The sequence below is a fragment of the Saccopteryx bilineata genome, chromosome 2 (genome assembly GCF_036850765.1).
Source record: "Saccopteryx bilineata isolate mSacBil1 chromosome 2, mSacBil1_pri_phased_curated, whole genome shotgun sequence".
NCBI lineage: Eukaryota > Metazoa > Chordata > Mammalia > Chiroptera > Emballonuridae > Saccopteryx > Saccopteryx bilineata.
In genome coordinates this window covers 329,104,144-329,119,480 of record NC_089491.1, presented here as the reverse complement: position 1 = coordinate 329,119,480, position 15,337 = coordinate 329,104,144, and the positions used below count along the sequence as shown (strand labels likewise).

Below are 15,337 nucleotides of genomic sequence, written 5' to 3'. Positions count from 1 at the left end.
ACTACAAGGCCATTGTGCTCAAAACAGCCTGGTACTGGCAGAAGAACAGGCATATAGATCAATGGAACAGATCAGAGAACCCAGAAATAAACCCACACCTTTATGGACAACTGATATTTGACAAAGGAGGTAAGAGCATACAATGGAGTAAAGACAGCCTCTTCAACAAATGGTGTTTGTAAAATTGGACAGCTACCTGCAAAGAAATGAAACTAGACCACCAACTTACACCATTCACCAAAAAAACTCAAAATGGATAAAAGAGTTAAATTTAAGCCATAAAACCACAAGCCTCTTAGAAGAAAACATAGGCAGTATGCTCTCTGACATCTCTTGCAGCAATATATTTGCCGATTTATCTCCACGGGCAAGTGAAATAAAAGACAGGATAAACAAATGGGACTATATCAAACTATATAAAAAGCTTTTGCGCAGCTAAAGACAATAAAAACAATAAAAAGACAAACTACACAATGGGAGAACATATTTGACAATACATCTGATAAGAGGTTAATAACCAAAATTTATAAAGAACTTGTAAAACTCAACACCAGGAAGACAAACAATCCAATTAAAAAATGGGCGAAAGAAATGAATAGACACTTCTCCATTTGGAGGACATACAGATGGCCAACAGGCATATGAAAAAATGCTCAACATCACTAATCATTAGAGTAATGCAAATTAAAATCACAATGAGATATCACCTCACACCAGTCAGAATGGTGCTCATCAACAAAACAACACAGAGTAAGTGCTGGCGAGGATGTGGAGAAAAGGGAACCCTCCTTCCTGCACTGCTGGTGGGAATGCAGACTGGTGCAGCCACTGTGGAAAACAGTATGGAGATTTTTCAAAAAATTAAAAATCGAGCTCCCTCTGACCAAGCTATCCCACTTTTAGGAATATACCCCAAGAACACCATAGCGCTGTTTCAAAAGGAGAAATGCACCCCCATGTTTATGGCAGCATTGTTCACAATAGTGAAGATCTGGAAACAGCCCAAGTGTCCGTCAGTGGAAGAATGGATTAAAAAGCTTTGGTACATATATACTATAGAATACTACTCAGCCATAAAAAATGATAACATCAGATCATTTACAACAAGATGAATAGACCTTGATAACATTATACTGAGCAAAATAATTAAATCAGAAAAAAGTAAGAACTATATGATTCCATACATAGGTGGGACATAAAAATGAGACTCAGAGACATGGACAAGAGTGTGGGGGTTATGGGGGGGAGAGGAGAGGGAGGGGGTTGAGGGAGGGGAGGGCCACAAAGAAAACCAGTTAGAAGGTGACAGAAGACAATTTCACTTTGGGTGATGGGAATGCAGCATAATCAAATGTCAAAATAACCTAGTGCTGTTTTCTCTGAACATATGTACCCTGATTTATCAATGTCACCCCATTAAAATTAATAAAAATAAATAAATATAAAGGAAAAAAAAAGAAAGGGGTTAGAAGAGCAGGTACCTGAGCAGGAGAAGGAGAACAGGAGGTTAGCTCTTAGAGGTGAGGGGCAGAGGGGGCAATCTCGTGCAGAACCTTATGGGTGGATGTAAGGACTTTGGCTTTCACACTTCTAGTGAAAAGTTATGGGTGAGTTTTGAGCAGAGTACTTTCTAAAAGAATTATTCTACACACTAGGCTGAGAATAATAATACCAAAATTAAAAATTAATAGCAGTCATGTCTAGTGGCTCAGTGGATCGAGGGTTGGCCTTGTGTATGGACGTCCTGGGTTTGATACCAGTCAGAGCACACAGGAGAAGCAACTATCTATTTCTCTCCCTCAGACCTCTCCTCCTTCTCTCCCTCTCCCCCTCCCGCAGCCAGTGGCTCAAATGGTTCAAGAATTTGCCCTGGGCCCTGAGGATGGGTCTGTTGGTCCAAGCATGTCTGCATCAGGTGCTAAAAATATCTCAGTTGATTGGAGCATCTACCCCAGACAGGGTTTGCTGGATGGATCCTGGTTGGTTGGGGTGCATGCTGGAGTCTGCCTCATTATCTCCCCTCCTCTCACATTAAAAATAAAATAAAATAAAATAAAATTTAATAGCAGTCATGTGCATGGTACTTTGTTCCATGCACGGAGCCAGGTACTTTACATGTTAACTCATTTAATATATTCCAGACAAGAAGGCAGGAATAGATGGTGGAAGACATGTTCTGTTCCTTTCCTACTGATTTATAGAAATTCTTATATATTTTAGGCACTAGTTATATTTTGGTGATTATATACCTGGTTGAAATATCTTCTCTCATTAAGTGGGTTGTTTCACTATTTATGACTTTTGCTACTCAGAATATATATATATTTCTTTAAATATGTGTTCAGTTTTGTACTTTTCTCTCAGTAACTTTTTAGTAAATGCCTTCTTTAATTCCAGGCACCCACAATTTTTGGTTAGTTCCTCTTCCCTGCTACCATTACATTTGGTACAAACCTCTTTCGGAACATCACACTTACTAATGCCTGTCTTCGTCGTTGTTCTGTAAATTCCTAGATGTGAGGTCCTGTCTTACAAATTATGTCCCAGTAACTAACCTGTGCTTTATAAAAGTTTGCAGAGGTAAGTGGAGAAAAGTGGTCTGGTGTCACTTCACCTGGGAAATGAGAGATCGTGCTTCAGTGAGTGAAATGGAGAAGTAAGGGGTTGCGATGGGAAACGCCACTGCATACTGCATAGTGCTCTCCTCAAAATTCTGAGACTAGAGGTATACTTGTACGAATTACCTCTGCAGTTTACAGATCACTTGTAGCTTCACGCCCACCCTCATTTTACTGCAGGCTACACCGTGGAAGGGACACCAAAGAACTCGCTTAAGGTTAAGCAGAGTGCAGGTTCCCAGAATGACTACGTCTGAAATTTTGGTAGCTTGGAGTACAGGTATTTCCCTCCACCTGTGGGCAATCCATCGGCGGTGGAGGGGACAGGAACAGTAGCTTAGGACTCCTAACACACATCCCTTTCCCCAAATGACTAGAGTAGACGCTAGCGTACTGAATTGCGCGTGCGTGCGTCAATTTCTGCCTCTGGAATGGGCGGGGCAGAGCGTTTCCCGGGTGGAGACCCTGAGGGGGAGGAGCCAAGCTGTTTCCAAGGCGACGGAGTGGCGACCTCGGCGGTGGATTGAGCGGGTCTGAAAGAGGCTCCCAGAGGCCCGCGCGTCCCCGGCTCGCGGCGCTGTCATGGCGGGCCTGCTGAAGAAGGTGAGGCGAGTGGAGGTCACCGGTGGGAGTTAGACTGTCAGCCCCTCATCCCGCGGCGGGTGGCGGGAACTGGCGCGGGCGTGGCGGGGCTGCGGGGCGCTCGATCTGCGCTGCCTTCAGGGGCAGGAGAAAGTCCCAGACGCGCACGCTGGGAGGCAGGTGCCAGCCTGCAGTTGTTTCTGGGCGAGCGGGACGCGCCGCGGTGTAAACAGCATAGATTTGTTTTGTGTTTGAACAGACTACCGGCCTCGTGGGATTGGCTGTCAGTGAGAGTCCGCACGAGGTAGGCGCCCCCTTCCTTCTCCGCCGCAGAGGTCACCTTTCTGGTCGCAGGTGGTCCGGGCGCAGTGTTTGCAGCCCGGAGTGACAGCCCATCGCCAGCTCTCGCGATGGGAGCTGTATCTACCTTCTTGATCGGGCGCCGCTTTTTTATACCCCTTGTCATGACCGCTTTCTCCAGCCACATGTCTTTTGACTTTTTTGTGTGTGGCGTTCTCGCGGGTTCACTCCCACTGTTGATGTTCGTGTCCTCCCAAACCTGCCTCCGTTTCTCACCCCCCCCCCCCCCAGCTGCCCGAGATGCCGCACACCCCTTGTCGTCAGTTTTCCCTTCTCGTCGGTGTTTCCCTTTAGGATCCAGGCACGCTTCAGCTAAACAAACCACCGCCAACAAAAACCGCACAAAATATCCTGCGGTCCTTTTCCTCCCGCCGGGTACCACACACTTCTCTCTTTCCCATTACAGACGACTCCTTATCTGTGCTCAACAGTCTCCCAGTTTCTTTTTTAACTTATCTTATTAAAATTATTTATTTATTTATTTGTATTTTTCTGAGATTGGAAAACAGGGAGGCAGTCAGACTCCCGCATGCGCCTGACTGGGATCCACCCAGCACGCCCACCAGGGGACGATGCTCTCCCATCTGGGGCATCACTCTGTTGCAACCAGAGCCACTCTAGCGCCTGGGGCAGAGGCCAAGGAGCCATCCCCAGCGCCCAGGCCATCTTTGCTCCAATGGAGCCTTGGCTGCGGGAGGGGAAGAGAGAGACAGAGAGGAAGGAGAGGGGGAGGGGTGGAGAAGCAGATGGGCGCCTCTCCTGTGTGCCCTGGCCGGGAATCGAACCCGAGACTCCTGCATGCCAGGCCGATGCTCTACCACTGAGCCAACCGGCCAGGGCCAAAATTTTTTATTTTCAATTACATTTTACGTTCAGTATATAGACATTTTTAGTTTCAGGTGTACAGCACAGTGGTTAATCATGTACTTGACAGTGTGTTTCTGCCAATTTTTCCAGTACCCACTTGGCACTGTACACAGTTATTACAGTACTATTGACTGTATTCCCTATGCAGTGCTTGAGGTCCCTGTAACTAATTTGTACTTCTTAATCCCTTCATCTTTCTCATCTAATCCTCCAGTCCCCTCTCCCCACTGGCAACCATCATAAATTTAACCAAGGAGGTAAAACACCTGTACACATATACCATGTTCATGGAGAGGAAGAATTAGCATTGTTAAAATGTCCATATTATCCATTTTCTCTTTTTCCCCTTTGAACACACTCCAGTCAGGCTTGGCCAGACTGCTCTTTTCTTTTCAAGGTCACTGTGATCTCGGTGAAGCTAACTCCAGTGACCATATTGCATTTCTCAGCTTAGTTGATCCTATAGCACTGTCTCCATCAAGCGCTTTCTTTCCTGTGCTTCAGGGCACCTCCTGTTGTTCACTCTGCTCCTTTTGCCTCCTCCCTTTCTGGTTATTTCTCCTGTCCCCACTTCTGTGTGTGTGTGTGTGTGTGTGTGTGTGTGTGCGCGCACGCGCGCTTGTGCACACACCATGTACATGCCTATCAATTTTGTACAATTAAATTTCAAATCCTATATAAATAATAAGGGAAAATTTATTTTTCTTAAATTGTAAAAGAGGGCACAGACATGAAGAAATTACAGCAAGAGGTTAAATGCCTTTAAAAAAAACAGTAATGAGTCCCTTAATTTTTTTTAAAAAAACTGTGAGACGTTTTAAAGTGTTCCATTAAATCTTGGGTGGCATTTTTAAATGAAAACTTGTCGTTTCAGAGACTAAGAATATTGTACACAAAGATTCTTGATGTTCTTGAGCAAATCCCTAAAAATGCAGCATATAGAAAATACACAGAACAGATTACAAGTGAGAGGCTGGATATGGTTAAAGCGGTAAGTAGCTGACTTCATCTGGTTTTCTCTGATTTACGGTATCCAATGCAATATTTAACAATTCAGTCGCTTATTTGACCCACTTTCCTCTTATTTCTATTTTCCTTCCTTCCATGCTTGTCTTCCAGTCTTTCTCCCTTTCATTCATCAAACTCCAGTTTATTGAGTGCTTTCTATATGCAAGGCCTGATGAAATTCTGGAGTAAAAGAATAAGCTCACGTCCTTTCCCTAAGTTAACCACTGTAGCTGTTTCTTTTACTTCTCTCCCTTATCTGGTCCTTTATTGCTCTTTTATTTTTTTGTCTGTAACTATATCAATCTTCATCTCTTTTTTTTTTTTTTTTTTTCTGAAGCTGGAAACGGGGAGAGACAGTCAGACAGACTCCCACATGCGCCCGACCGGGATCCACCCAGCACGCTCACCAGGGGGCAACGCTCTGCCCACCAGGGGGCGATGCTCTGTCTCGACCAGAGCCACTCCAGCACCTGGGGCAGAGGCCAATGAGCCATCCCCAGCTCCCGGGCCATCTTTGCTCCAATGGAGCCTCGCTGCGGGAGGGGAAGAAAGAGACAGAGAGGAAGGAGAGGGGTAGGGGTGGAGAAGCAGATGGGCGCCTCTCCTGTGTGCCCTGGCCGGGAATCGAACCCGGGACTTCTGCACGCCAGGCCAACACTCTACCACTGAGCCAACCGGCCAGGGCCCAGTCTTCATCTCTTTTCTTTCGTTTTAGAGTAGAGAAGAATGAAAGCAAGACAAAGTGTTGTCTTTAAAGAAAACTGTCAGAAATAGTTTTTTAAAAGTGCTGTGTTGCAAAAATGAAGAGGACAAAATTAGTCACGTGACTACCAAAACTTATTTTTATTAAAAAAAATTTTTATTGAATTTATTGGGGCCACATTGGTTAATAAAATTATACAGGTCTCAGGTGCGTAGTTCTACAATACATCATCGGTATATAGTATTGTGTTCACCACCCCAAGTCAAGTCCCCTTCCCTCACCATTTATTCCCTCTTCCCTCCGTCACCTCCCTCCACCCCCTTTCCCTCCTATAATCCCCACACTGTTGTCTGTGTCTCTACCAAAACTTTTATTGAGCAGTTGTTAAGGACTGAATGTTTATGCCCTCTCAAAATGTATATGTTGAAGCCTTAATCCCCCATGTGGCTGGAACCTCAATGGAAGTAATCAAGTTAATGAGGTCATAAGACTGGTACCCTGATCCAGTAAATTAGTGTCCTAAGAAGAAGAGACACCAGAGGGCTTATGCTCTCTGCCATGTGAGAACACAGTGAGAAGGTGGCAGTCTGCAAGCTAGAAAGATAGCGCTCTCAAGAAACCTACCCTGCCGGACCTTGATCTTGGATTTCCAGTCTCCAGAACTGTGAAAAAATACATTTTTTCTTTTGCTTAAACCACCCAATCGATATTTTGTGAGGGAGCCAAAACGGACTAATACAAGTTTGTGTTAGTTGTAAAAGGTTCCCAATCAAAGAGTCTGCAGTAGACTTTTATTAATTCTTTTATACCAAATTATATTGCAGTATTTTCATATTTCCACACTAGCAGTTATATCATGGACTTTTGTAATTATCTGAAACGTGTTTCTAAACTCCAAAAGTAATTGATATATATACAATAAGTGGACTAAGGTATTTTTTCTAGATTACAAAACACTGTAGTCCAATAGCATTTTTATATTTTCCTTAGGAATACAACAAAACAATGCGATTTGATTTGGAACTTTCATTCTTGTTAATTCTGGAATTAACTTACAGATTAAAGTCTCTAAGGGGGAAATTAACATTTCTTTTGATTTTCCTTAAGGAAAATGGACTTGTGTATTTTCCCCCATCACAGCATAAGAAATCCTTTCTTTTCTTTTCATAGGTAAATGTCTTCAACTCTGTGTTCTGTCCTTTCTCCGCTTTTCTTCTCTGTAACCTTGTTCTCCTTTAATCATTTTTTTCTCTACTTCTCTTTTTTGTCTCCCATTGTGTTATCATCTTTTAGATAGCCCTGAAATGTATTTAGCATGTTTCTATCTTAGAAGAAAAAGAAAATTGTATTTTTATATTTCTCTTTACTTTTGCCTTATTTCTCTTTTTTCTCTCATGGCCAGTGGCAACTGGAGAGACTAGTTCACTGTTGCTACTTTCACTCATTAGTTCTAAAATCCTTTTCTCTGACTTGGGCTATTTCAATTGCTTTTTAACTGATTGGTCTGTGAGGAGTTCCATTCTACATCACCGTGTGTCCCACACTGCCAAAAGCTATGTTTTTTAATATGTAAATCACGGTGTCTTTCCGCTTAAAAACTTTACCATGGTTTCCTGTTCAATATTTTTCCAAGACTGAATGTATACATTTATGCTGAGCTGGCTGTGTGAAACTCACCTAGCTGTCTTTATCTACATGATTTTGATACAGCCAGGTTTAGGGACCACTGGATTATAGGATAAAGTCCTTAGCATGGATGGAAGGCCCCCAAGGTCTGGCTCTAGGTTATCTTCCCAAACTTATCAATTTACTATTTTGTACCCTGCACTCAGTAATGCCAAACTGCTGACAGTTATATGACTTCCATGCACTTTTATTGTGTTCTTTTTCCCCCTGAAATGCCCTCACCTTGTCTGTCTGACAGTTCTTACACTCAGCCCTCCAGATCCATTGCGTTCTCTGTGAAACCTTTTCTTACATCCCGAAGTAGAGATTGACAGCTTCCTTGCTTCCATTGTACTTACCACAGCGTGGTTTATGTCTCCCCTACTAGTCTATAAGCTGCTAATGAGTGATGCTTGCTTTCATCTGGTGTCCCCAGAACCAAGTATAGTACTTGGCCCTTACATAAGGTCCCTCAGAAATGTTTGTTTATCCAAAAGGCTAAATACAAATAGTTTTTAACAACCCCTAACACTAGATAATAGTTACAACTGATTCCTGTTTTTGATTAAATTATCAGATTTTTAAACCCAGAGCCACACAGAGTCTCGATGAAAATCGTTAAGATTGTAAAGTATTTACTAAGCCTTCTTACTAAATGGAAATAGAAGGAAATAGTGTTTCAGATTGTACTAGGGAGGTAGTAATAGCATATTGGGGGGAAAGCACTGGTTTGTAGCTTGTCTGAAGTTGTCATCTCAGGTTGAATACTTCCTTTGCAGAATGACTACATATTGCCCATTTTTTCTGTCTCAGTTTCCTCATCTATAACTTGGGTATACTAATACCTACCTTGAACACTACTGTTGGGTCTGAATGAGGTAATTTATGTGCAGTGTTTAACACAGTTGCAAGTGTATAGCGAGCATATAGTACAGGCATGGCCAACAGTTTTTGCCCCCAGGCCAGATTAGAAAGAAAACTTTTTTCACGGGCTGGACAAAGTATTAAAATTAAAAAATGTTAAATACAAAAACGATTTGTTTAAGTAAACAAAATTTTATGTAATTTGTTTATGAATAAATGTGAGTGAAAAAAATTTAATATACAATAGTTTAATAAAAATATATTTTAATAAAAATATAATTACATACTGTATAAATATCCAAACTGTATCACAACCAATCGAAACAATATTTAATTAATAGAATGAGCTTGAAGGGGTTATATTGCAAATAAAACAATTACTTCGTTTTACAAACAGCCTGGACAAGTTTTCAGTTATCAACTGCAGCTATTGTCTATGCTACAGTGCCAGTTGATTCAGCACACTTGACCAGAAAAATAACGAAATGTTTGACCTTGGGTGTGCACTGGCCAACTCCGCCTAAAAGAATGTGGGTTTCACATCTCCGCTGAACATCAAACAGTTCATATCGAGTACAGACGAGTACAAAAGTTGTAAATCTTTATAATGGAATTTTTAAAAAAAATAAAGAAGTATCGCGAATCCATTCAACCAATTATTGGAAGTTAACCCTAGATTAGTTACACGTGTAATTCTCTTCCGCGTATCACTATCTTCTTAAATATCTCGATTTTCAATAATTAGAGACCCTTCCACTTCTGAGTAGCTGAGATTTTAAAGTAACAGAGAATATTAAAAATTTAATAGCGGGCCGCATAAACTCATTACGCAGGCCGGATCAAGCCTGTGGGCCATGTGTTGGCCGTGCCTGATGTAGTACATGGTACCTTATTAAGCTCCACGGCATTATGCCATCGGTAATTAAAAGTCACATTATTAACTTACCTTATCTTCAGGAAGACAAATTTTGAATTGTTTTCCTAACACACACTTTTCTTGAGCTGAATATATGTATTTAAACATTCTTTGCCTTCTTAACCTTCACCTTCCTGGGTTTCTCATGACAGTGACAGCTTCTTGGTGTTATTTTTGACTTTTGGTTTCTCAGCTCAGTTCATTCTGAATTAAACAATCTTTCTCAAACATGTTCATCTGCTTTTTCCTCTCTCTTTTCCAAGCACTTTTTATTTATTCAAGAAACACTGCATGCCTGTTGTATGCCACATATGGTTCTAGGCGTGGAAGCTAGTGCTTACATGGCAATGAATCAAACAGATAAGATCCTGCCTCCTCTTGCAAGATGGGAGGCAGAAAACAAATAGGTAAAATAAGTAAGTGAATGAAGAAGTACATTACATCGTATGTCAGAAGATAGTATAGTGAAGGGGACTACAAAACGGAGCGCGGTGTGTGCCCAGGCAGTGAGGGGTGTTACTTATGTATTAGTTTCCTGTGGCTGCTGTGACAGACAGCCATGGATGTGCTGGCTTAGGACAACAGAAACCTATGCTATTACATTTCTGAAAGCTGAAGTCTCAGATCAGTCTCAGAGGCCCAGATCAGGGTTGGCAGGGTTGTGCTCCCTTCGGAGGCTTTAGGGTAGAATTCTTTTCTTGCTACAACCACTCTGGTGGCTTTTGGCTTTCCTTGGCCTGTGGCTACATCCCTTCAAACTCTGCCTCTGTGCTCATGTCATGCTCTCCTCTTCTATGTGTAATTTCCCTCTGCCTCTGTTTTGTAAGGACACCTGTAATTGTACTGAGGGCCTGCTCACAAAATCTAAGATAATCTCCCTATCTCCCTGTCTCAGGATTCTTTTTTTTTTTTTTTTTTTTTTTTTTTTACAGAGACAGAGTCAGAGAGAGGGATAGACAGACAGGAAAGGAGAGATGAGAAGCATCAATCATCAGTTTTTTTAGTGCGACACCTTAATTGTTCATTGATTGCTTTCTCATATGTGCCTTGACTGTGGGCCTTCAGCAGACTGAGTAAACCCTTGCTCAAGCCAGTGACCTTGGGTCCAAGCTGGTGAGCTTTGGTCAAACCAGATGAGCCTGCGCTCAAGCTGATGACCTCGGGGTCTTGAACCTAGGTCCTCCGCATCCCAGTCCAATGCTCTATCCACTGCGCCACCACCTGGTTAGGCTGTCTCAGGATTCTTAATGAAACCTGCAGGTGTTTGGTAACATGCACTGGTTCCAGGGCTTAGTTCAGGGATGTCTTGTGGGGCATTTTTCAGCTTACCACAATACAGTGGTCGGTCCTCAGGAGATGATACAGGAGGGAAGACTTGGACAGAAGTGAAGAAACAAGCCATGTGGATGTCCCGGGTCAGCCAGCAGGTGCCCGAGGCAGGAACATACTGGTAGCTATTATTCTTAATGCTGATGGTTTCAGAGGAAATGTACACAATACCTAGAAAATAAAGGGGTATTTTAAATTCTGTATTTTAGAAAGACTTGAATTAGGCATCTTATTTCTTACTCTTGATAAGCATGTTAACACATGTTTAATACATTTTAATATTAAGATAGAAAAGCAATAAAATAAATGAAATGAGTTTCTACCTATATAATAAAAATTATTAAGAGTATGATGAGAAAAAATGTAATTACATTTGTTATAGCAAGTGCATTTTTTACATATGAGTTTTAAAATATAGGATATTGAAACACTCAGATATTGTGTTCCATTGTTTAAATTTTTTTTCCCTTAAATTATAGGAAACAAATGTTAAAAAATTAGAAGACCAACTTCAGGGTGGCCAAATAGAAGAGGTGATTCTGCAGGTAAAGAACAAGTTGTTTTGCTCCAAAAGTTCAGAGACAGTGTGTAGAGGCACAAAGCCGACATTCCGGAAAGAAAGGAAAACCAATTTTTAAATAAGTTGGGGAAAAGGATGCCTATTTTTTAGTTGTGCATTCCCCCCCCCACTTACTAGTAAGGTTAAACTTTACATATATGTTCTTATATTTCATGTTTTATGAATTATTAATATTTTTATTCTATAATTTGCTTTTAGTGTTTCTATATATTTCGAGTGTTTTTTAAAATAAAAGAGATACTAATCTTAATCTTTTATCATATTGTCTAAACATTTTCTTTTTAGTCCTTTCTTTGCCTTTTGACTTCAATCGAATATTTTCTGCGATATGTAGAGGTTTTTAAAATTTATATTTGGTCAGAGAATCCTCCCTCTGTCACCCCCACGTGTTCCTCTCATTCAAGTCTTATAATTATTCAGCATTTAATTTTTACATTTTAAAAATATTTTTCCAAAAATGTAATAATTTTTTCTTGTTTCCTTGCCTTTTAACAAAGGACAAATAAAAGGAAATGTTGAAGATTACTGTAGATTAGGGAGGTGTTTCATCAGTATTCACAGTATTCAGAAGCAGTGTTAAAGGGGATGGGCATTCAGACAGCGTGTGATGGGTGGAGACGGTCTCAGTCACTCAGAGGCCTATTTTCTTGGTCTTTCTATCCATTTGCCATATTGACTGTGGTATTAGATCTGGTGTGATGGGAACTTACTGCAAACTTATTATTGTCCCCTTCTTATTCCTCTACCTTTTCTACCTGATTTCACTTTGGTCATGACTTTAGTTGATACATTAATCATGCAATTATAGTCTCAGGGTACGTTAAGTATTTTTAAGTCAGCTATGTAATTCTGCACATTTTCATGGACAGTATAAGGTTGATATTGTTTCATATCACCCAATATATTTTGTAAGTAAAAAAAGAATGTAACAAAGATAGTTTACATTCTTTTTTATACTAAATCTTTAAAATTTGGTGTGTATTTTATACTTAACAGCACATCTGAATTTGAACTAGCTCCATTTCAAGTGCTCACTTAGTAGTCCTGTGTAGATAGTGGCTAACACATTTGACAGCCCACTTCTAGAGGGGTAGGAAGAGAGGAATGAGGAAGGATAGTGCAGTAGAAGCTAGAGACAAGGGAGGGAGGGAGTCACATGCCACTGGGTCCAGACCCCGGACTAAGGGCTGGCTGGCTTCAGTGATGTTCAGGGTAGTCAGCCTGCCCATACTGTGCAGTGCTTTGGGGGCATAGAGACACATCAATCTTCAAGAGACCCAGACCAACAGGAAGTCAGGGAAACGGCCATCCTAAGGGATATTTTTAATCAGTATTTATACTCTTTTCTCATTTCAGTCTCAGTGAATCCTTCTACCCCCAGATTTCCGTTCATCTACTGTTGAACTCATTATTTATATGCATTTGAGACCATTGCTGCTGTTTCCAACCACTGGCACAAACGAAACGTTGCCGTTTAACTAGGTTATCATAGCTGTTGTCAGACTGAGCACTGACAAGTGTTCAGCGGCATTCTGAGTTAGCCGGAGAACAAGACCCAATGTGTCTTGTTCTAGAAAAAATGTGATATAATAAGATACCTAAAATATATTGTTAAATGTGTTATAAATTGTGTTTGAAAGGAAAAAGGAACTATAGTGTAATCTGATTAAGGAAGCTAATTCTATCAATAAATATGTTTTGTGAGCCTGTTGTATTTTACATTCCCTAGATCACTGGGTACAAACTGGTCTCACGTGACATGGGTCATGAGATCAGTTAGGTGGCCTGTGACTAGCACTTACAACATACAGTAGAAAATATAGTGTATCGCAACATGTGGTAAGGATAATATTTTTTTTGTTTGAGTTAGTGTGCATTTGGATCCCTTAGTAAAATGTTTTTTTTGTTAGTTTGTTTTTTACTGTGGGCCATGGCAAAAATACACTTTGAAAGTCATTATCATAGATGAGGAGACATACTGGTACTTTTGATCCTCAAAGAATTTGTAGTCTAATTGTAAAGTAGACAAGATTGTAAACTCACCAGCTAAACTTTGAACACTCTAATAGCAAATTCTAACCAAATAGAAAAAATAAAAACCTATCCTTTCTTACTCATGGTGATTGTGTACTGTGACAATTAAGGTAATTTAATTAATAATGTTCAGCATTTGATGATAGAACAACTTATTAGGTATTAAAATGAAAATAGCTCTAATAGTTATGTTTTAGTTATGAGCTATGATAAATACCTATTAAACAGTATAATCAAATGGTCTTTTAAAAATATTTTTTAACAGGCTGAAAATGAACTAAGCCTGGCGAGAAAAATGATACAGTGGAAACCGTGGGAACCTTTAGTGGAAGAGCCTCCTGCCAGCCAGTGGAAGTGGCCAATCTGACCATCATCAGATGACTTGTGTGTTGAAAGGAAACTGACATAATTAAATGTTCTGTTATATCAAAAATGTTTCCCTACTATTGACATCTTATTTGTAATTAAGAAAACTGATGCCACACATATTTCAGAGACTTGTTAAAACTAATAATTATGGTATTAGAGACTTGTGAATCATTTTTTGTTAAAGCATTCATTCAAATTATTTTAAGGATGATATTTTTTAAAATAGAGGTTCTGGGAAGATTTGAAAGTTAATTGGGAAAATTCCTACGTGTTTCAAATCAGAGGCCATGTTTGATAGGTGAAATATTTTTAGTAGTATCTTCAACACAGTTAATTTTTTTTTTATTCTAAAGAAACCAGAAGAGGAACTTACTGTTTCTTTAACAAATGCCACTGTTTGAAGTGAAGTAGTAAGAGCAAAAACCGTCACACTAGAATTTGTGGTACAGGTGAGGTAACTGATTTTGTATTTGAATGAAAGATTTCTTATTTGCAGTGATAGTTGGAAAATGTTTTTTTTCCATCTCATTTAAGGAAGTTAGCTTTCTTGCCCCTAATCTACTACCTCAGGATAGAGAGAGAATTTCTATAAAAGAAGAGGTATTAAGAGTTCTAAAGTCTATCTGGCATGTGGATAGGCTTATAGTAAAAACATCTTAGTTATGTGGTTGTACATAACTTCCAATGGAGTCACTGAATGTTTTTGCTAAGTTTCCAGTGAATGTGGCCAGGTACCGAACAGAAGGTAAACCTATTCAAGGACAGAAGTGATTGATAAGTTTAAGGTTCAACAAGAATAAAATTACTTTTCAGGTGTCCTCACCTTTTTTTTCCAAGTCCCCATCATTACTAAAAACTTAGTTAAATGTGGTATTTCTTACCTTCAAAGAGAGTACTTTTGGGTTTTTTTGTGTGTGTTTGCGCATGTGTGTGTGTGTGTTTTGCTCTCTGGCAAAGCAGAATCATTCAGAATTTTCAAAATGAGAAAAAATTGTACTTTTCTTTTTCCCTGTATATATCTCTTATTATAGAGCTATATAAGTTTTAAATGAAGTGGACTGAGTTACTTTTCAACAGCCTGGCTGTAGAGAGAAAGCTTCTGCCAGTGAAGTGGGAAAAGGCATTAGGTGAGAGTCAGAAGACCAGGGACTCATGCTCATGATCCCAGCGTCGCCACGAACTCAGAGGCCAGGTGGAGGCAGGCTGCCAGCCTCAGCATGGCCGATGATTTCATTCTCTGTACAGGAAGTAGAAGTTGTGATTTATAACTTCCTTTTCAATTCTAAACAATTGCTTTTACATATAATATACTATGAATCGTAAAGCATGTCTGTGTAGGTGCTTTCCTGCTCATTTAATTAACCAACCATAAACACAAAGGTGGCCTGATGAGCCTTTGTCGTATCTTCAGCCCCACTTCTCCCATGATCCTTGGGCATCAG

At 40.3% G+C, this 15,337-nt stretch overlaps 1 protein-coding gene across 2 annotated transcripts; it reads left to right on the top strand.

Moving 5' to 3' along the window:
- Positions 1–3,098: 3,098 nt before the first annotated feature.
- On the top strand, positions 3,099–14,717 carry NDUFA5 (NADH:ubiquinone oxidoreductase subunit A5). 2 transcript variants are annotated; one of them, XM_066262202.1, is made up of 5 exons: positions 3,099–3,221; positions 3,460–3,504; positions 5,302–5,418; positions 11,392–11,457; positions 13,792–14,717. In XM_066262202.1, the coding sequence occupies exons 1-5, from the start codon at positions 3,201–3,203 to the stop codon at positions 13,891–13,893; spliced, it is 351 nt and encodes a 116-aa protein (XP_066118299.1). In that variant the 5' UTR covers positions 3,099–3,200; the 3' UTR covers positions 13,894–14,717. The 2 variants fall into 2 exon arrangements, with proteins under 2 accessions (XP_066118299.1, XP_066118300.1); XM_066262203.1 differs by lacking the exon at positions 11,392–11,457.
- The last annotated feature ends 620 nt before the right edge of the window (positions 14,718–15,337 follow it).

What these genes read in the sequence shown, in the direction of transcription:
- NDUFA5 (XM_066262202.1), top strand. Translation starts at nt 3,201, where the DNA reads ATGGCGGGCCTGCTGAAGAAG. An exon ending in TCAGTGAGAGTCCGCACGAG is followed by an intron (nt 3,505 to 5,301) that starts GTAGGCGCCCCC and finishes TTGTCGTTTCAG; the next exon opens with AGACTAAGAATATTGTACAC. An exon ending in TAGAAGAGGTGATTCTGCAG is followed by an intron (nt 11,458 to 13,791) that starts GTAAAGAACAAG and finishes ATTTTTTAACAG; the next exon opens with GCTGAAAATGAACTAAGCCT.